We start from the raw sequence: 22,300 nt of genomic DNA, 5'->3' as shown, positions 1-22,300 counted from the left end.
AGGTCCCACTGTTCGACAACACCACCCAGGGCCCCACCATTAATCATCTAAGTCCTGCCCTTGTTATTCTTACCAAAATGTAATACCTCACATTTATCTAAATCAAACCCCATCTGCCACTCCTCAACCCATTGGTCCAATTGATCAAGATCCCCTTGTAATTTATAGTTACTCAATGCTTGATGACTTCAGAAATGTCTGAAATCATTTCAATACATTGGCTGTATAGTCACTGCTTTAAATATAGGAAACGCGACAGATCACACTAACATGTCCGCCTCTCGTCCTTGACTTCATGTGGAAGGCAATGTAAAAGGAGGGCTCACGTTACCAACAATCTCCTCACAATAGCATGGGTGGTGCTGAAGGAGTGGAAACTACTGCCTCGAAGGTTTCAAATAGAAAAAAAAGTGTTGAAAACTAGCTCTTCCTGTATCCCTTTATTAAGAATGAACAGCAATCAACATCACCACCACGTTACATGGTACACTCCAATCTGTAAGACATTCAAGTACACAGTTACCAGGCACTTCACTGGATTCTAAAATAACCCCATCCTCTTCCCGGAATTGGAAATAAAAGGCATTGTGTAGGAAGCTGTGCAAAACACAGGATAACATCCACAAGAAGAACACTCGCTGTGACCACAGTTGAACACGTTTGGCCTGTATCAGCAGATTGCAGAATGCAGTACGTACGTTCACCAAACAGCTGCTCTTATGGCAGCCTTTGCTGTGTGCCTCTCTCCAATTGAGGCATGAAAGGGAAAGGAATCATCCTGAGTGACTGTAGCAAACCTCAACAGACAACCACACCACGGAGGTCAGCCAGCCAGCCCTCTCCACGTACCCCCGACTGCCCTGCCCCATCAGTTGGCAATCACATTCAGAGCGGGTTGGAGCATTAACAATGATAAACTGCAAAACTAAGTCTGATAGTGACCGCATTTAATTGTTGGATAAGATTGATGCTGACCTTTCACTCTTGTCATCACAGCATTATTCACTCTCCCAACCAACTGGGACCTGGTGAACAACTATGTCCGTTCAGTAAAATATTAAGTGCAGTGTTTTACACATGATATTTCTGGACATGGGAATGTTCAAACCAAATCTCCTCCCTAAATAGCTCAAACCTATTGACCCAAAATCCTTTGGCGGCCTCACCCTCTGCTTGAGCAAAAAATGGAAAATGATGGAGCTATACAGCAGTGCCTGGGAAATGAGAAATTAGCAGCATGGCATTAATCTTGCAGCAGCACGGACTTGGAGAGAGAGAGAGTTTACAGTTGAAACGTCAGCCCTCCATCTTCTCATATCACAAAGCACTGATGGGGAGGGGGGGGGTGGGCTCTGTTACTGCACAGCACCAATTCCAGCCCGTTAACTATTATTTAAAGAGAGAGGAAAAAGAGACAGCAGAAAGCCACAACAGAGATGCATCTGGTGTCCTTGTGCATGACTCACAAAAAAAAACAGAACATGCAGGTACAGCAAGTAATTAGGAAGGCATCTAGGATGCTATCCTATTTTTACTGGAGGAAGTACAAAGTTGGGAAAGCCTACTATGACTGTACAGGATGTTGATCAAAAAAATCCACCTGAGTACCATGTACATCTTGGGTCTTATTACTCAAGGAACTGATACTGGAGACAGAGCAGAGAAAGTTCGGCCGGCTGACTCCTGGAATGAAGAAAGAGGAAGTTGATTGTGTCCGAACCCAACAGAGTATGGAGGACAGCAGTGATCATATAGAAATGTAAGATTTGGAGGGGCCTTGGCAGGGTACATGCCAAGATGATGTTTTCCCTTCTGGGGGAATCTAGAAGTGGAGGGCACTGTTTCAGTAAAAGTTATCTTCCACTTAAGATGAGGAGCATGAGGACAAATACCCTTACTTAAAGGGCCATTGGCCTTTGGAACTCTGCTCCCCAGCGAGCAGTGAAGGCTGGGTCACTGGGACAGATTCAAGACAGATTTTGAAAGATTTTTTGATGGTTGAGGGAGGGAACGGTTATGGGTACAAACAAGGAAAAAGTGTGGCCAAGACCACAATCAGATCCACATGATCGTACTGAAGGGCAGACCAGGTTTGGTTGGCTGAATGGCCTACTTCTGTTCCCAGTGATGATCTTAAGAACCTAAACCAGGTGAGCACAGATCCAAAGTAGTACTCTTGTCCTGAAATTTCTTGAGGGATACATCAAGAATCGCTTCCTGTGAAACAATGCATCAAACCAGAAAGCTAATCATGTAGTTGTGCTTTATCATCTCCAACATCTGGACCATCAACTCTGTTATGGTCCCAGTGGCAGTCCATTCATTACACGTGCGCAATACAATAAGTGTGCACATATACATTCACATGCTACACAGACACACATATATGTGCACGCATACAGGGAGGCATAGCCCACTACCTAATGTACTACAATCTCCGTCACTATGCACTTCAATGCCAAATTAAAGCTTTTAAGTAAATACTCTGGTGCTTTTACTATGCACTCTTAAGGCTTCACAAATATATTTGCTAACATCCCAAGTTGTGATCATTTTCTACATCCAAAGCTGGCTTGGGAGATGGTCAGCGATGGTGGATGCTTCACAAGTTTCCCCTACACCCGCACTGTTTGCAAAGAAACAAAGGATTGGAAAGCAAAGAAAGGGTCAGCTATGTTTCCATCTGATCTCACAATCAGGCGCTATTCGGGCTGAACCTCATCTCTGTTCTCGTGCCTCCCTCTTCCTTTCAAGTTTCAATGAACCGGCTGTGGACCATTTTTGGATTGGCCAAAAGACAACAGGATTCCTGAATAACATGTTGGGAAAGAGGGTGACTGTACAAGCCAACAACATTTGCCATCCCAGCCTAATCCTTGTGCACAGTAGAAATCAAACAGGCCTGATGGGGCGGGTTTGCTGGTGGTCAGGACCTGCCTGGAATCCCTCCCAATGAGAAAAACAAACACACTCATAGCTAACTACCTGGGCTTCCTTGTAAATAATAATTAGCTGGCCAAGATACTAGAGATGGTCAGCCAACACAGCTGCACGTCATTGGTCTGGGCTTTGAAAGGAAAAATTAGGAAAATAATTAAAACCACTTTATGCTGAACAGCAGAACAGCCTTCCCAGGGCACAATCTGTTCAAGGTGTAGAAGGAACCTTAATGTCTAATAACGCATCCCTAAATTAATGATTTCTAGAAATTTAAAATTTAAAGCTAAAATTCTAATGTAACCTGACCCAAACCCCTGGACAGTGAGTAAAGTCCTGACTAAACTCTCAGTCCTGTTCTATAATAACAACTCAATTCATTGTCACAGAATTTTGCTCTTCCACAGTCAAATTTACGTTACAAATATAAATCATAAGTGGACAATGCCACTAGGGCAGTGATTCAGTCACGATTCCAAATTAACTGACCGCAAGCAACAAATAAAAAACAAACTTCAAACAGAGACAAAAGTTACCTTCAGTTATTACACTGATGAGAGAAAGGTCTTCCCATGCACCTTCCCGCCCATATGCCTAATCCACGCAAGCAGAGCACCAAGGTGAACAATTTAAAAATTGTGCACTTTGCCTTAAAGCCACCACTCAGCTACTTGGGATTACAGCTAGGACCTGCAGTGCCATGTGCAGACTGTATAATTTTGAGAGCCAGCGATTCCAGCATTCTGCTACCCCATATGTCAGTGGGCAGGTTCGTTTCAGTGTCATTTTAGTCACTGCTCTTTCCAGCCATTTTCCCTTAGAAACACGGGTTTTAAAGCAAAAATGTTACCACTGTTCCATCCAGTCTGCAGCACCAGTGTTTGCAGGACCCTCACCAACTCGCACACGAGACTTGTGAAGAGGAGTTGGATTTCACCTGACAGTCCCCAGCCCAACTGCACTCCAGTCACAGCAGAATGGGCAGTGTTACAAGAAGCCCCACCCCATAAAATTACAGGGAGGCACAGGAAATCTTTCAAATCACTTCAGCAGCTAGGACACAACATTAAGGCCACTCCTTTTGATATTTGGTGGGGGGGAGGGGGGAGAAAATAAAAACTTAATTAGACCTGTAGAATTCAAACTCAGAACACCAAATTGAAATAAAACCACAATCCCATGAAATAAAATTGAATCAAAACTGGGTACGGTCGAATCTTTCGATCTCCCACATTAGAGGCATTGCTAGTGGGGCTTGAAGGCAGGGCTGATTGAAGTTTTTTTCTGCACTATAACCATTGAATAAAAAGAAGCATCATATCATGATCAGAAATTATTTCACGTTACTTGATGGGGTAGTATCAGACACCCACCAACAGGTTTGGGGAGGAGTTGGAAGGAGAGAGGGATAATATAACCCTAGAAACGCAAGAAGGATATGGTGTGATTCAGCTGTACGTTTTAACGTCAGTTGAGGACATTCTCCAGCACCTCCTGCGTAACTCCCGCTCCACAGGATTCTTGTTATTTCGAATTCCAGTTGGATAGGGTTGTCTATAGTGCTTTCCATTGTCCAGTTCCATGTCCCACTTGTAAGGGATACAGAGGAGCTTCAAAGATTGGGTAGGCTGCTTGCAGAGCGGTTATGTGGATTTTTTCATCCAACAGTCCTGAAAGTTCCAGTATTTTTCTGGACATACATGGTGTAATTTAAATGCCACGAGTGTTTACTGCAGACTGAGAGCAAGGACGTGGCGCCGATCCAAACAATGCAGAGTCCTTATCGTCTGAATCTTTGCAGCTATGTGTGGGAGAGGGGAAGAGAGGAGAGAAGGGAGACAGACAAGAGAGAGAAAGGAAGGTTTAAAAGGGTGAGAATAATAGAGAAAGAGGGAGTGTGGCAGTGAAGGGGCGAGAGGGAAAGGTAGTGAAAGAGGAAGACAAGGAGGTGAGAAGGTGTCAGAAACAGAAATAAGCAGGAGAGATGTGGCATGAGTGAGAAAATAAAAGAAAAAATAGAGAATGTTATTTTAAGAGAACACTATCACCATCTCACGGTGATCATAAACAAAAAAAAACTATGTTTTTGCACTGTCTGGATTCAGGTTGGGAAGTCTTCTCTAGATGAGTGCAGGGCTCCCACAACCCAAGGGACTGTCCTTCAGCAATTTAACATTTTCAGGAAAGGGGCAGAAAGATAAATTCCCATGGCATTCCTAATGGTCACTCGGCAGCACGTGGGGGAATCTTTAGCTGTTAACATGTTCTGTCTCTTTCAGGCGGTCCCTGAGGGGACCTGTCAGTGTTTTTAAACTTTGGGTCATTAAGCAACCAGAGAGATTGGGCTCAAAATCAATTAAGTAAACCAAAATGCATTTCATTATCCCCTTTCATTGACTCATGTTATCCCAAAGTGCTTCACAGTCACTGAAGCAGATTGTCATCTTTCCTACATTTGCAACAATGACTATCAATTTATACACAGATAACCCACATAAAAGGAGCAACACACTAATTATCAGCTAATTTACTCCACGATATCAATTAAGGGATAGACATTTGCCGAGATATCAAAGCAAACTTCCCTATTGTTTGATCATCTAGACGTCAAATATAGTCTTGGGTTTAACACCTCATCTGTATAATGGTGCCTTCACCAGAGTAACATTCCCCTAGTATTGGACTAAGGTATCAGCCTAATCCAATGCTCAGGTTCTCTGGTATGGGATTTGAAAATACAGCTTTCTGATTTGAGATGCACGTCGCTATCCATGGAACTATCGCAAATTCTTTTCTTGGGGGCCAACATATATTTGTAACAAAAAATGTAGTTGGGCAGGCTAGACTAAACACAAGGCTATAGCTTAGACACAGATAACTGCTGCACTGTTGTACCCATCCCACCCACAAACAGCAATATCTTACCTCATCACCCACCAACTTCCTCTTGTATAATGCTTCTTTAGCTAAATCCTGTTCAGAAAATTAAGAGAGAACAAAACGAATCAGAATTGGATAAAGGAATTGGGAGGTCATGTTGTGACAGTGCAGTGGTAATGGGAACTGCAGATGCTGGAGAATCCAAGATAACAAAGTGTGGAGCTGGATGAACACAGCAGGCCAAGCAGCATCTCAGGAGCGCAAAAGCTGACGTTTCGGGCCTAGACCTGACCCTAGACCTAGACCGGGCCTGATGAAGGGTCTAGGCCCGAAACGTCAGCTTTTGTGCTCCTGAGGTGCTGCTGGGCCTGCTGTGTTCATCCAGCCAGGACATTAGTTAGGCCACTTTTGGAATACTGCGTTCACTTATGGTCTCCCTACGATAGGAAAGATGTCGTTAAATATGAAAGGGTTAAAAAAAGATTTACAAGGATGTTGCCGGGATTGGAAGGTTTGAGCTAAATGCAGAAGCTAAATAGGCAGGGGCTATATTCCCCAGAGTTGGAGGCTGAGGGGTGATCTTATAGATAGTTATAAAATCATGGACAGGCTGAATAGTCAAGGTCTTATCTCCAGAGTGAGAGAGTCCAAAACTTGAGGTCACAGGTTTAAGATGAGAGAGAGAAAAAAAAAATTTATAAGGGATCTTGAAAAAGGCATCTTTTTCACACAGAGGGTGGTGTGTGTATGGAAGGAGCTGGCAGTGGAAATGGTGGAGGCTGATATCTTTTAAATGTTGTAATTGTATCTGGATGGGTACTGAATAGGAAGGGTTTAACAGAGATATGCACCAAATGCTGGCATTTGGGACTAGATTCATATAGGATGTCTGGTCAGCATGGACGAGTGGACCGAAGGGTCTGGTTCTGTGCTGTATGACCCGAAGTGGAAGGGGAGAGTGGAATGTAACCTAGTTCCCTGAAGTGTGTCATCTCACTCAGTAATTACACAAATTCAGTGCGGTAGAAATAATCTACGTGAATTCCTCTCCAATACTGAGATAAACTATCTATATTGGAAGGAGAAAAGGAATTGAGAAGTTTAGGGAGGCAGAGCTTGGGACCTAGGCATCACTCGTGTGGAATGAAAAAAATGCTGGTATTATGCAAGAGATCACAGGCATACAGAGACTGAATAAGAGAGAGAGAGAGATTTACCTTGAAAGGAATTAAAATATATTATCCTTGTTTTCAAAGTTGGGGTACAGCCAGATTGGGACCAGTGAGTGGTGGAGGACGGGGCTAGCTGTGAGTTAGGGGAGTTGTGATGACACTTAGAGCCTTGTAGCCTTAGAATCACTGGTTATCTCTGCATCCTGCTCCTCTTGATGCCTCAGATGCATTTATCTGGGCAGCACTTAATACTACAAGCTCTCCTCTGGAACAGAACATTAAGCAAGTAAACACCAAGGGAAACAAAACGATCATTCCGATAGGGACATTCTATTCTCAGCCCTTTCCCAGTGACATGTTTCCCAGTCACAATAAACAGACATTCCCAGTACTTACTCGATTCCCTTCTGTGCCTAGTCGTTTAGCTGCATCTGTGTAGTAGTGCACATATCTCTCCAGCTGGGTCACATATTCTGCAATTTAAATACCACAATAGTTAACAATAAAAGCGATTTACTAATCTAACAGAATGGAGGGTTCCAAACACACACCCGAATGGCGATGAGTGGTTACTGAAAAAGTCTTGAAGAATCAGTTTCCATTTTTTGGCCCATTGCTTCATCTACCTACATCAGCACAAACATAAACCCAGCAATACGCCTTTCTGACCTGTTTCAGAAGCTGGTTATTTCAGCACTGCCTTTTCAAGGTACTCTATAGTAACAACCAGACAAAATGACTCTAACGGAAGACAGTGCACCCAAACTGCCTCATGACCCACAACACAGGCACATCCCGAGGAACGGCGAACATCTGGTGAAGTAACCACAACTGGAGATACCACTATTGCGAGGATGGTTCAGCAATCCTATGGCACACATGTAAATATTGGCACCCCAAGTAGTTTCACAGCAGTAATCAGATAAAACTGGTACTAAACTGTTTCCTCAAAAGAGTTGTTCACCTTTAAATTATAAATACACAGTTAATGGCAGAACCTTGAACAGCATTAAACATACAGAGGGTTCCCGGGGTTCAAGTCCATAGCTCCCTGAAAGTAGCCACCTAAGTAGATAGCGTGGTCAAGGCGGCATACAGCATGCTTGCCTTTACTGGTCGGGGAATTGAGTACAAGAGTCAGAATGTCATGATGAGCTTTGTAAGCCTTTAGTCAAGCCACACTTGAGTATTGAGCTCAGCTCTGGTTGCTACACTACAGGAAGGATGTGGAGGCTTTGGAGAGGGTGCAGAAGCAGTTTACCAGGATGCTGCCTCGATTAGAGGGTACAAGGTTAGAAAAAGAAAGAACAAAGAACAACCCAGCACAGGAACAGGCCCTTTGGCCCTCCAAGCCTGATCTGTCACGTTTTGCCCTTCTATGCTAAAACTGTCTTCACTTGCAGGATCCGTATCCCTATATTCCCTTCCTATTCATGTATTTAGCCAGGGATTGCTTAAATGCTGCTATTGTGTTGTTTTCTCTGGAGCATCAGGAGAGGAGAGTTAATAGAAGTCTATAAAATTATGAGATGCATAGATAGGGTTGACGATCAGAATCCTTTCTTCCCCCCCCCCGCCCCCAGAGTTGAAATACCTAAACTAAGGGGCATGCATTTAGGGTGAGACTGTGAAAGTTGAAAGGAAACACAGGGAGCAAGTTTGTTTTTTAAAAGCACAGAGTAGGAATTTGGAACACACTGCCAGGGGTGGTGGTGGAGGCAGATATGATAGGGGCGTTTAAGAGACTTTTAGATAAGCACATGAATATGCAAGGGATGAAGGGGTGTTGACCAAGGGCAAGAAGAAGGGATTAGTTTAATTTGGCATCATGTTCAGCATAACATGGTGGGCCTGTTCCTGTGTTGTGCAGCTCTATGTTCTAAATAAATGGTTTAAAATCAAAAAACAAGAGAAACTTTTGGCAAGATGTGTTTCTTGAATAGGACCCAATGATTTGAGGAGACCAACTACCTCCAAGCCAGGGATCTGAATGTCCCTGGGCACTAATACATCAGTTTAGTTATGGAGCAGGGCCCTGCTCAAAAAGTTAAAAAGAACAAAATGAAAACAGAAGAAGGGGAAAAGAAAAAAAAAGGAGAAAGAAAAGAGGAAACATAACGACTGCATGTTTTTTCTACAGTGTCGCTAGGTCTCAAAGAACTTCCCAAACAATTCAGTTACCTGTTGTAAGTTAATGTGTAATGCAGAAGACAAAGCAGTAGAGCGTAGGTTGTAAACATCTAGCTCCCATACACAGCAATGTCATAATGACCAACAGACCGAATTTAGTGGTGTTGGTTATAGGATAAATACTGATCCCAACTTTAATATGGGAATTGGAGGGTTTTTTTTGGGAGCATGGGAGGTTGGAAAGGAGGAAATTGCCTTGCTCCTTTTTGAAAAGTTCTGTAGGATCTCAAGGGCATAGATAAACTTTCAGTTTAATTGTTCCATCCGAATAACTTTCCAAAGGTGGGCGAGTCCAAAACTAGAGGTTTAAAGTGAGAGGGAGAAGATTTAAAAAGAAGGATCTGACCAGTAACTCTTTCACACAGAGGGTGGTGCGTGTATGGAATGAGCTGCCAGAGGAAGTGGTGGAGGCTGGCACAATTACAACATTTAAAAGGCATCTGGATGGATATATGAACAGGAAGGGTTTAAAGAGATATGGGCCAAATACTGGCAAACGGGTCAGCTTGGGACGTCTGGACAGCATGGACGTGTTGGACCAAACGGTCTGTTGCTGTAGATTCTATAAACATACCTCTGGCCATGCAGAGCTCCTTCAGAAGTGCTCTAGTGCCTCATATCTACTTTATGTGCTCATATCTTTGGAGTAGACCTTAAACCCACTGATTTTCTGTGTGAGGCAGAAGTATTATCCACTAATCTATGAATGAATATTTATACTTTCTGGGACTGGGTGAGCTGAATCAGCTTCCTTTAAAAACACAATAAGTAGCAGGAGCAGAAGTGGGCAATGCATGCTCGTGAGCCTGGTACAACATTCAATAAGATCACTGCCGATTAACCTCAGCCACACTCTCCCGCACACTACCCTTCTGTCCCTCATCCAAAAATCTCTCCATTTCACTGTTCAAGATACATAGAGACTAGGCATTCACATTCTGCAGTGGAAAAGTCCAAAAGGTTCACAGTTCTTTCATTCACAGCCAATGTTTGTTGCCCGTCTCTAACTGCCCACGAGATGATGATACTGAGCTGCATTCCTGATCTCCTGTAGCCCATTTGGGGTAGGTACGCCCACAGTACTGTCAGAGGGGCTATTTCTGGCAGTCCTAAATTGCGAACTGCTGCTTTTGAGATGCTGAACACTTGGAGTCAGACAAAGAAAATATTCTCAACTCCATCAATGTCTGAATGAAATCAAGGATAACGAAGTGTGGAGCTGGATGAACACAACAGGCCAAGCAGCATCTTAGGAGCAGAAAAGCTGACGCTTCGGGCCTAGACCCTTCATCAGAAAAGGCCCAAAATGTCAGCTTTCCTGCTCCCAAGATGCTGCTTGGCCTGCTGTGTTCATCCAGCCTCACATTTTGTTATCTCGGATTCTTCAGCATCTGCAGTTCCTATTATCTCTGAATGAAATCACCTTGCTTTGTTATAAATTAAAGCCAGAGCACATTGGTCTAATAACCAAAACTAATACAAAGCTGGGCAGTTTAAGCAGTGACGATTCAGGTTGATATTGCCATATATTCCTGCAAAGCCACATTCCAACTAGAACTCAACTAGGGCTGCAAGGTGCCTTCAATGGTTAGCCCTGCTGCCTCATAGCACCATTGACCTGGGTGACTGGAGTTTGCACATTCTCCCTGTGTCCGTGTGGGCATCTTCTGTGTACTTCAGTTTCCTTCTCAGAGCAAAGATTTGCAGGCTAGTTGGATTAGCCATGGGAAATGCAGTGTTACATGGATAGGGTTGGGTCTGGGTGGGATGCTCTTCAGAGTGCCGATGTGGACTTGATGGGCTGAATGGCCTGCTTCCACACTGTAGGGATTCTATGATAAAGACATTCAAATGGTGTGTCACAGGACTATTCCCTCATCCCAGGAGACAGTCTAGCGAACCTTTGTTGATGCTTGTGCAAGGAAAGTACATCTTTACTTGGTCAAAATTGTGCACGCTACCGGAGACGTGGTCTGTATACAACTGCTGTAAAGACTCCATTATGTCTATACTCCACCTTTCAGAACCGTAGGGTCCCGGCGATCCAGCTGCGATTTCTGCCACTGGATCCGCTGTGTAAGTTCCCGATGCTGATCCAGGAGGTCCTTTGGAGGAGCTTTGTGATCCTGTTTGCATGTGTGGATCTGTTGACATGAATGGGACAATATGTAATCCATACATGCAGGATCTGGCTGCATCAGAAACACGCATTTCACATTCTGTACAAGTTCACGTGACACTCAGACACCATAATGTTCACACTGTGCATTAAAACTTTGCTGTGGGTTTCACAAAGGGGTTAATTCAGCAAACAGACAAAATAATTAAATCTATTAGCATACACATACAGCACACCAACTGTCTACAACACATCTAAGTAATTACTTGCATATACAGAGATCACAAAGGCATTTTAAAATTCAATGCCATCTGCTACCTAATCATTACCTGCAATTTATTTAAGCACTATATTTAGCTGGGTACATCAAGACTAGGAATGAGGGACTTTTTGCTCTGTCTCATCCAAGGATAAAGAAGTGGAAGCCTACATATAAACCCATGGTCTCACAGATGAGATGAACACAGCAACTCCAACAAGAAACAGAACAGTACCTCTAAATGACAGCTGATTAAATTTATCCGTGCTCCTCAGGCTGTCGATGACTTGCACAATTACCTTTTAAAAGCAAGTTCCCCCCAATACTTATTGTACATGTGGTTTATACTTCTCATTGTTTAACCATTTGGGAGGGGGGTCGGGGGGGGGTGGAGTTTGGCTGCAGCTGAACTGGCACCAGGAAATAATGAACAAAGAGAGATTCAGCCAGCAACACATAGCTGATAGGTCTGTGCAGCTGTGGCCAGTTGATGATGTCAAGGTCCTCCCGCTTGCCAACAACTATCTGATTGGCTCTCATGTAGCTTATGGGTACAAACAATATAGCCAGAAACCTTTGGACCTTTTTTCCGTGCAGGAAAACCACCTAGAGCCTGCCAGAATACTCTCCCTTATCAGTTAGTGTAAGCTGTGATGTTTAATCAATAAGCCAGATACTTTGTAAGTTGTGAACCAGTCACTCTGTGCCTCCTGCACACAAGTGTAAGAACCTGGGGGGGAGAGAGACTGAAGAGTAGTGAGTCATGGCAAGCCAGAACGAGCATCTTGGTGAAACATACGTACAGGAACCACTGAACCACCTTCCCAGTTTCCTCCTGCACCCATAACACCATTTTTTTTTTGAAAAAACTTGTCTTGCATACGTGTATGGAGGAATTTTATGAGGTGGGTAGGGTTTTAGCTTGTAGAGTCATTTGTCGACAGCTCATAATTGTTTACTTGCAGCTGGAAATCTACTTACTTGCAACAAATAATAATCATTGACAAATAAACAGACAACTCTGGAGAAATTCAGCACAGAAATTCTGAGACCCAAGGACGAAACTCACATTGGGCTCGAAATTTTAATTCTGCTCCGTTCACCACGGATGCTGTCCGACCTGCTGCCCAGTTTCTCCAGCATTTTCTGTGTGTTTGATTCAGATTTCCAGCCTCCACAGTATTTCGCTTTTGACTGAGTAACCCTTGTAACATATAGGTAAACAGAAGGGGGTGGCGGGGGGGGAATCTCTGGATACATTTTACAAAACCATTTTTGACATCTCTGGAAAGAGCAGGCTTACTTCCCAGCGCACCACCCTATAAGGGAGGATGATCTCTCTTGCGCCCCATCAAAACAGGAGCCGTCCTTTCCTGAAGGTGCTGTTCAGACAGCGGGGCATTGCTAGCACCACTGGCTGGGCTGTGCCTGGAGACCGTTTGCAAATAACAATTTTTCTCATGTACGGCTAAGCATCGGGATGAAGTGAGAGAGAACACATTTTGACTTTAGCACAAGAATTGTTACGAAGACCTCATGTCATAACATGAATAAAGCGAAATGCAATAAATTGGGGTTGGTGTCGCAAGCTACATGCTTACAAATCCTGCTTTGCCACTGACGTTCGCACCAGTCTCCATACACATTACCATTCGCACCATTAAAATGAAACTCAACACAATGCTGTAAACTTTTACAGTGAGCACATTCTGTAAAATGAAAACCTGTCAATTGACTATTTGACTGCGGCTGTCACGCCCGAGTACAACAGGGTTCTTTCCCATTTCCTGAAAGGCAATTGAGGGGAGAGGAGATGATTGGAGACTGTACGCACAATGACGCTGTTGCACTTAAACTATGTACCATCTGCTTTCTGCGCATCTAGGGAAGTGGGCACCCCATGGCAATCTGTATCTGTGAAAGCAGCAAAGGCTCACTGCTGTGGAGCTGGATGAACACAGCAGGCCAAGCAGCATCAGAGGAGCAGGAAAGCTGACGTTTTGGGCCTAGACCCTTCTTCAGAAACTTTTCTGAAGAAGGGTCCAGACCCGAAACATGAGCTTTTGTGCTCCTCTGATGCTGCTTGGCCTGCTGTGCTCGTCCCGCTCTATACTTCGTTATCACAGATTCTCCAGCATCTGCAGTTCCTGCTGTCTCTGAAAGGCTCACCGCTACCACAGAAAGCTTCACAAACGGCTTTCCAAGGGGTTGACTTTAAAATCGCCATAGATCAAGAACTGGAACTGCAGATCTCAATACTATCAATGCTTTAACTGATTGGGTTTGTCTCTCTCAACAACTTCTCACTCTGAAGCTTCCCTTCCCCTTGCTGCTTGAATCCTTAGATAAAACGTTGCCAGCGATCCCTCCACAAGACCCTGCAAACCTGAAATGAGGCTGGCACTCCTACAGCAGTGCCCTCTGTCAGGCCAACATCCCCAGTATCAAAGTTCTAGTAAAAACCGAAAGAACTGCGGATGCTGTAAATCAGGAACAAAAATAGAAGTTGCTGGAAAAGCTCAGCAGGTCTGGCAGCATCTGTGAAGGAGAAAACAGAGCTAATGTTTTGGGTCCGGTGACCCTTCCTCAGAACTGATGGTGGCTGGGAAAACGTCAGTTTATATGCAAAAAATAGGGAGTAAACGATAGGATAGAGCCCAAAGAGAAAGAAAGACAGTTGGACAGACAAAGGAGATGCTAATGATCAGGCCGAGAGGATGAACAATTGTAAATGGGGACTGTCAGTGAGTAACAACAGGGGGCATGTAGTGGCAGGCCATGTGGTAACAAGGCCTGGTGTGTGGGGTAAGGAGCTGGGACATGGGGGAGTTTAGGCCAGAAAATGAGGTGCTGTTCCTCCAGCTGGCGCTGGTCTTCACTGGAACACTGCAGCAAGCCAGAGGCAGAGATGTTGGCCAGGGAGCAGGGTAGTTGAAGTGGCAGGCAATGGGTAGTTCAGGGTCTTTTTTGTGAGCAGAACGTAGATGTTCTGCAAAGTGGTCACCAAGTCTATGATACTGGGTCTTGGTCATTGTAGTGATTGTACGTTCTGGTTACTGTTAATCAGCTGTGATGTTGCATGAGCCATGTCGTCTTCATGTCTGACACTAGATTCTTAAAACAAGTGCATGAAGGCAGAGGACGTGTTTCAGAGACGCGCAAAAAACAATTAAATAAACATCCCCACAGACTCACGAGAATTTCTTGCCCAAGACCACTCAAAGGGAAGATTAAAGGGCACGGTAAGAGTGGATAAGGAGCTCCTGCTCCCTTTAGTCGAAGGGGGAGTCACTGGGGGGGCAGGGATTCAAGATGAAGGGCAGGTAGTTTAAGGGAGAGATGATTCAGTAATTTCTACGAAACCAGAGGAAATGCAATTGTGAATGTGCCTACCATTTTCAGCATCTCTAGAGGTGAAGGCCAAATGCCCACACTGAAAGGACTAAGTGAAAAACCAAGCATTTCACCCACACACCTTTTTCAAAGCCACGTGCCCACATTTGGCAGAGTGCACAGGACCAACACTGGATAGCCTGAGTCACCTTAGGACTCTCAACTCTCCTTCAGAGCCTTTAGGGTTCAAACTCCCCAATCCTCAACTTTACAGTTCTTCACTCTTAAACATTGCTCAGCTTCATTGAAGATCTCGATTTATCTTCCAGTGCATGCACAGGTTCATCAGGACATAACCTCCCACATTTCTTGGATGCTGGCTGAACCACTTTTTTCTTAGATCGGCTTGATTTCCTGGGTATTGTAGTGATTGGAATGAGGTTGGAATTCACTGAGAAGATGATCCCCGATTGGGGCTGTTAACCTGGGATCTCTGGCTCGTAGATCCAACAGGAGTCTCCAGGATTCTTCTCACAACAGACACTGGCTCTGAGCTGATTGGTCAGAGTCCATATACTGTGCAAGTGTAAATAAGGGGTGACTTGGTGATGGGATACCAGCCTCCGTGGAGTTATTTTAGGTTTTTTTTTGAGGGAGGAATGTTGGCCTGGACACTGGGAGAATCTTCCTCTGAATAGAGCTGTTTTCTTTGAAACAAAAACTGGATTTCTTAGTTTGATATCATTTCTCATTTACAAAGTCTCGAAAAATTTCTGAAGATCACAGGAAAACAGTCAACGTCAAAGAAAAATCACAGTAATCACTCACCTTCCTTTCTATTCGCTCTTTATCAAACTTCATTATGTTGAAGCTGTGCAGAGGAAAGGTTGATTTGCTGCCAAGGACCAAAAAGAAAAGCATTTTAATTAGGTTACAAATAAGAACTTGCAAATATTTATGCATTCCTGTAGTTTTAGTTCAGGCCTCCACCCGCTTACTTCCTGAGTGCAATCAGAGTTAAAAAGTCCTGGGTTGGTACTGGGGAAAGCAGAGCATAAACAATACGGGAGGTAATTAAGTAAGAACATTAAAAGGCTGGGACAGAAATGATGGGAAGAGCTGGAAATTATAACACCTTGCCAACATACTGTTTTTTAGGGTTTCAAAAGTGGGACAGAGAGGGAGATTAAAGGAAAAGTATAGGGAGTTATAATACCGATTAATCCGGTTGATGAGGTGCAGGAGGCCGCCATTCGGCCCAAAGTGACTGTACCATCTCTCTGCTTGAGCAATCATGATACTGCCATTCTCCCAACGTTTCTCTGTAAGTCTGCAAATTATTTCCATTTAAATAATCAAAGACATTTGGGCAGGTGCACGAATAAAGAAAGGTTCAGAGGGTACAAAAACAGGAATTGTTGGAAAAGCTCAGAAGATCTGGCAGCATGGCCTGCTGAGCTTTTCCAGCAATTCCTGTTTTTATTTCTGAGTTACAGCATCTGCAGTTCTTTTGGTCTTTATAAGGTTCAGAGGGATATGGGCCAAACACAGGTAAATGGGATTAGTTTAGTTTGGGAAACCTGGTCTGCGTGGGCGAGTTGGACCAAAGGGTCTGTTTCTGTGAATCTATGATAATTGAAACACTCTAAAGGTATTTGGAGGGAGATTACAGTTTTAGACAAAGACCTCGACTTCATGTTGCACAATTTCAGTAGCCCACGTAGTCCCAGGTCACTCACTTTTTGGGTCAATTGAGACAGACCTGGACTGATTGGATTGGTCTGTGAAAAAGCAGGCACATATTCAATTGGTTTATGGGTCCCAACGCCACTAAAAGGATGTTGCAGGGTGTCTGAAAAGGACAGTAGCAACACAATATTTGTGGTAAGTACAAACGTCAATAAGCCAGGAGCAGGCAGGTGGGACTAGGTTTGTTTGGGATTACGGTCGCCATGGATAGTTGAACCAAAGGGTCTGTTTCTGTGCTGTATGACTCGATAAGCGAAGACATCACGTGTCAGCTTTAGCTCTGCTGGTATCTCTCCCACCCCAATCAGAACGTCAGTGGTGGGAGTGAAGAAAGAGCAGGAGGTTGCACAGCAGAGACGCAAGGACAGAATTCAAGGCAAACACTTCAGAGCAGTACTGAGGTGCAATCTTCCAAATGAAACGTTACACTGTGACTCATGATCAAGTGGGCAGAAAAGATTCTACGGCATGCAGTTTAACAGAAGTTATTCCAGTGATCTGGCCAGTCAATGTCTCAGTCGCTTTCCCACAATACTGGCTACACTTCAGAAACTGGCTGCAAATGCATCGGTTCAGTCTGGGTGGAAAGGAGGGAGGGGTAAATTGGAAGATTCGGGAAAGGGTTTCAAAATTTTCTTCGTACGGTGGGAGGAACAAAAACAGTGCTTTGGTTTTTTTTGGAGGAGTGACCAACGATTTCCCTTCGAACATTTGCTGTGGTTTAGCAAGGGAAACAGTTTTAATCTCGGTCAGTGCAGAGTTGATTAATTTCAAATAGGCAATGGTGGGACTGGAAGTTAAAATCAGAACCAAAGAGGATCCCCACTGTCCAGTGACCTCTGCTGGCAAGACTAGGTATTGGACGAAATAGCATCAGGCTTGGCAGGAAATTTACCAATCTTGTCTCTGATAACTTTGGCAGCAGTGTACAACATTGGCAGTGTATAACATTTCAATCTCATTTCCCATTATGATTGTAATTATGACAGTAACACTGGGATCAACAAAGTCTCAAACAGTGAATGTCGTAGCTATTGTTTCCAAGTTGTGACACTCGCACTATCTTGCCACAATGCTCAAGTTTATTTTTGTTCTAATGAGCAATTATAAAAGGGACACTCACAGCTGTCTGAAGTAGTTAGGGAAAGCAGCAAACTTTAGAATATAACTGCATAAAGATGCATGGTAGGTCAGATTGCCAGAATAACCAAAGTTTAAAATTAGGAATAAGAAATTAAAGAGTGAAAAAGAAAATAAAGCCTCTGGCTTAAAGTACAGCATGTATCCATAAAAAGAAGTATACTCTTGGTCTGTGCTCAGTCGATGTTTCTCAGGGGAAAATTAGTGACCCCACAACAGATACCAACCCAGATTCCTGACAATCAGTGTCTTCAGAAAGTTCATGAAAACATACGAAATAGGAGCAGGAATAGACCACTCGGCCCCTTCAAAAATTGGCATGCGGGATGTAATGTGGGAAAATGTGAAGTTATTTATTTTGACAGGGAAACGAAAAAGAGAATGACTTAAACTGAGAGAATGCAGAATTCTGAAGTGGAGAGAGATTGGATGTAAGTGTCCAGCTCAGGGGCATCTTTGTAGGTTGATGCCTGGAATGAGTGGGTTGTCTCAGGAAGAAAGTTTGGACAAACTGGGCTTGTTCCCACTGAAGTTTAGAGGAGTGAAGGGTGATTGAAGTGTATAGATCCTGAATGGTCCTGACAAGGTGGATGTGGGAAGGGTCTACTCGTGTTTCGATTTCCACATCCCTGGAAACCTTTGATACTCTGCCTAACCAGAATCTACCTCCCTCCACTTCAAAAAGGTTTAATGATTCTACATCCACCAAAATTGCACAAAGTAAAGTTCTTATCTCGGTCCTAAAAGGTGAGCACTAATTTTAAAATTGTTCCCGGAGTCCTAAACTCACGCACGAGTAGACCCTTCCCACATCCACCTTGTCAGGACCATTCAGGATCTTATACACTTCAATCACCCTTCACTCCTCTAAACTTCAGTGGGAACAAGCCCAGTTTGTCCAAACTTTCTTCCTGAGACAACCCACTCATTCCAGGCATCAACCTACAAAGATGCCCCTGAGCTGGACACTTACATCCAATCTCTCTCCACTTCAGAATTCTGCATTCTCTCAGTTTAAGTAATTCTCTTTTTCGTTTCCCTGCCAAAATAAATAACTTCACATTTACCCACATTACATCCCACAGTCCAAACTCTTTACATCATCTTCAGGAAACCCCTACCTACCTATCCCGGTCTCCTGTCCAAATTTCACCACAATGTCTTTGCTCGTTTCAGCTAAGTCATTGTTACATTGTAATACATGGATACCTAATGGACTTGACTTGCTTCCTGTCAATCGAACACCCACTTATGCACACTCTTTCCTGATGGCCAGCTAACCTACTACCCATGTTAATATATTACCTTCTACAATATTAGTTCTTATTTTCCACATCCACCTTTGACATGGCACCTCCTCAAACACCTTGGGGAGGGGGCAGCCCAGCGGTTAGCACAGCAGCCTCACAGCACCAGGCACCTGGGCTCAAACCCAGCCTTGGGTGACTTTCTCCCAGTGTCTGCGTGGGTTTCCTCCGGTTTCCTCCCACAGTCCAAAGTTGTATAAAGATAGGCGGATTCGCCATGAGGAAATTACCGCATAGCGTTCAGAGATCTATAGGTTAGGATGTGTCAGCCATACAGGAATAGGACTGGGAGGGATGGCCTTCAGAAGGTGTGTGGACCAGTTGGGCCAAATGGCCTGTTTCCACATTGTATAAGGGGTGGCACAATGGCTCAGTGGTTAGCATTGCTGCCTCACAGTGCCAGGGACCCGGGTTCAATTCCACCCTCGGGTGATGGTCTGTGTGGAGTTTGCACGTTCTCCCTGTGTCTGCGTGGGTTTCCTCCCACAGTCCAAAGATGTGCAGGCTAGGTGGATTGGCCATGCTCAATTGCCCATAGTGTTTAGGGACGTGTAGTTTAGGGAACTGGGTCGGCGTAGGATGCTCTCAGGGTCGGTGTGGATTTGTTGGGTCGAAGGACCTGTTTCCACACTGTAGGGATTCTACGAATTTCTATGAGCTATTAAATCCAAATAGAGGGAGTTTACAGGTTCCCGTTTATCTGTTGCATAAGTTACTCCTTCAAAGAACTTCAATAAAACTGGCTAAACATGATTGCCTTTTCAGAAAGCCATGCCAACACTTTGCAATTATCTGGAGATTTTCTAAGTGCATGGCTATGTCATCTTCAGCGATTGTTAGAAACAGCTCTTCACAACAGACCTCAAGCTAACTACATCCCTGCCTCTTGAATATAATGGTTGTATTTGATTCTTTCCAGTCCGACGGAACCCTCCTTCAATCTAGGGATATTTGGAAAACTAGCATAAATAGATTTACCACTTCATTATCCAGTGTCTTAAGAATTGGCTAAAGTCCATCTGGACCCAGGCTAACAGCCCGCGACTCTATCAGTTCGCTCTGTACTGCCTTTCTGGTGAATGCAGTTAGTTCCACCAAGTTTCTCTCCCTCTCCCACCTCCTAATTTTTACCAATTATCGGAATGTTTTTCTATCTTCTATAGTGAAGACAAAAGCAAAGTATTTGTTCATTCCATTGGCAAGGTCCCCACTCTCTTGAAGACCACAACTCAACTTTATTTTCCTTTTTTAAATAACTGTAGAGATGCTTGCTGTGTTTTTTTTTGCGTTCCTAGCTAGCCTTCTCTCATTCACATTGCTTCTACATGATCAAACTTTTAGTTATCCTGGCACTTGTTATCATTGACTGCCACCCATCTTTATTCAACTATATTCTTATGTTTGCTGCTTTCACTAATTTCTTCAGTCAACAACGGACAGCGTACCCTCTTTTGATAGCTTTTCAATATAGGCAGCAGATACTTGGAGCTATCTGAAATAGCCCGTGAAAACGTTTGCTGGTTCCTCTCTATCGATTTATTCCCAAGCCTAGTATGTTAGCTCACTACAGCTGGTTCAGCTGTCGTGTTCAAAGTACAAATATTTGACCCAATACTTTCATTTTCAAACTGGATGTAAAATGGATTCATATTGTGGCCATCGCAATCATGGGTGCCTTTACATGGATTTACATCAATAATTAATCCAATCACATTACACAATACCACTTCTAATATAACCCACTCTCTGGCTGGGTCTAAAACATGCTAGTCTAAGAAAAACACACCTCAAGGGCATTCAATAAACTCCTAAGTTACTACGGTTAATCTGATCTTTCCAGTTTATATGTCGATTAATGTCACCAATAGTTATTGCCATCTCTTTAACACAAGCACCAAATCTTCCTTCTTGCATATTTTGTCCTACATGGTGGTTACTGCAAGGGTCCTACAGACCACTCCTACCAAAGACTTCTATTCGTCATTTTCATATGGCTAAAATGTGACATCCTGATCTCCTGAACCAATGTCATCCCGAACTGTTACACAAACACCTTCCTTGTTTAACACAGTGTTATCACCCTAACCCTCACCTAATTCCTTTCTCAGAGCCCAATCCCAGTCATCCTGTCGCCTTGCTTCGGTAATGGTCATCAAATTTACGAACTTCAGTACGTGCTAACAATTTGTTTACTTCGTTATGAAACCGGTGTATATTCGGATTCAGAGCCTTTGATTTTATCTTTTTGTTATGTCTGGAATATCTAGCTTTGATTATTCGTGTATTCCTATGCACTTTCTTTCCCCGCCCTGCTATTTTTTGTCAATCATTACACAATTTGGATTTTTCTGATTTTGTCTTCACTCTTTGCCACACCATATATTTCCACACTTGTTCCTTTGCATTCCACACCTCCACCCACGTTGGTTAAAACCCTCTCTACTTTTAGTTCTGTGGTTAGCAAGAACACCGGCCCCTGCACAGTTCCAGTACAGTTCATCCCTTTTTCCTAAAACTGGTGCTAGCGGCCCATAAACCAGAATTTCTCCTTCCCATACCAATCTTTGCATCTTACATTAATTAATGTACTCCTGTGTCCCCCAACCCAAAATGCAAAAACAACTTTGGAAACATTCTAGAAATTATAACATTGAGAGTTCTGCTTTGTGGCTTGGTGGCTAGCTTCTCATACACATTACTGGGAAAAACGCTCTGTATAGGAAGTAAATCCATGTAGGTACTAATGACAATGATCAAAGGATCCTCCCTGTCCCACAGCAATGTCTCTCCAGCCCTGAGTGGGTAACTCGGCCATCAGACTCTCACTTTGTTGTGGAAAATAGTGTAAATTCCCTGCACTATTGCATCATGTACAACTACTTCCTTGTTGCTACCCATCACATCAGTTGAATGGCTTCTTGATTTACAGTACCATGGTGTGTCTGCTCATTCACCCAAAAACCCCCACTCTCATCTAGAGCATCACGCTGGAGAAGTGCAGCGAATGACACTCATGCCTTTTGTCCCATGTTAGAAGAAGGGCTGAATAAGCTGTGTGTGGAGCCCAATGGGGAAGAGCCCAGAGCTCAAGTCCACTAGATACACACACACACACACTCGGAGAGCGAGGGAGAGAGCGAGAGAGCGGGAGAGAGAGACACACACACACACACACACACACACACACAGACACAGACACATTTCGACGGTCAGT

General features: G+C 43.8%; 1 protein-coding gene across 2 annotated transcripts in view; it reads right to left on the bottom strand.

Annotated features, from left to right (window-relative positions):
- Nucleotides 1-421: 421 nt before the first annotated feature.
- cc2d1a (coiled-coil and C2 domain containing 1A) overlaps nt 422-22,300 on the bottom strand; it is an 85,995-nt gene continuing 64,116 nt past the window's right edge. Inside the window, exons 25-30 of one of the 2 annotated variants that reach the window (XM_048521765.2) lie at nt 16,107-16,220; nt 15,719-15,785; nt 11,197-11,323; nt 7,386-7,462; nt 5,863-5,910; nt 422-4,738 (exon numbers count right to left, since the gene is read on the bottom strand). In XM_048521765.2, coding sequence (XP_048377722.1) covers nt 4,718-4,738; nt 5,863-5,910; nt 7,386-7,462; nt 11,197-11,323; nt 15,719-15,785; nt 16,107-16,220 — 454 coding nt within the window. In that variant the 3' untranslated portion in view covers nt 422-4,717. The remainder of the gene's footprint in view (nt 4,739-5,862; nt 5,911-7,385; nt 7,463-11,196; nt 11,324-15,718; nt 15,786-16,106; nt 16,221-22,300) is intronic. The other variant, XM_048521766.2, reaches the window with a different exon arrangement.

Source organism: Stegostoma tigrinum, chromosome 35, assembly GCF_030684315.1.
Source record: "Stegostoma tigrinum isolate sSteTig4 chromosome 35, sSteTig4.hap1, whole genome shotgun sequence".
NCBI lineage: Eukaryota > Metazoa > Chordata > Chondrichthyes > Orectolobiformes > Stegostomatidae > Stegostoma > Stegostoma tigrinum.
Note: the sequence above shows the minus strand (reverse complement) of the source record. Positions and strands in the feature narration are given on the sequence as shown.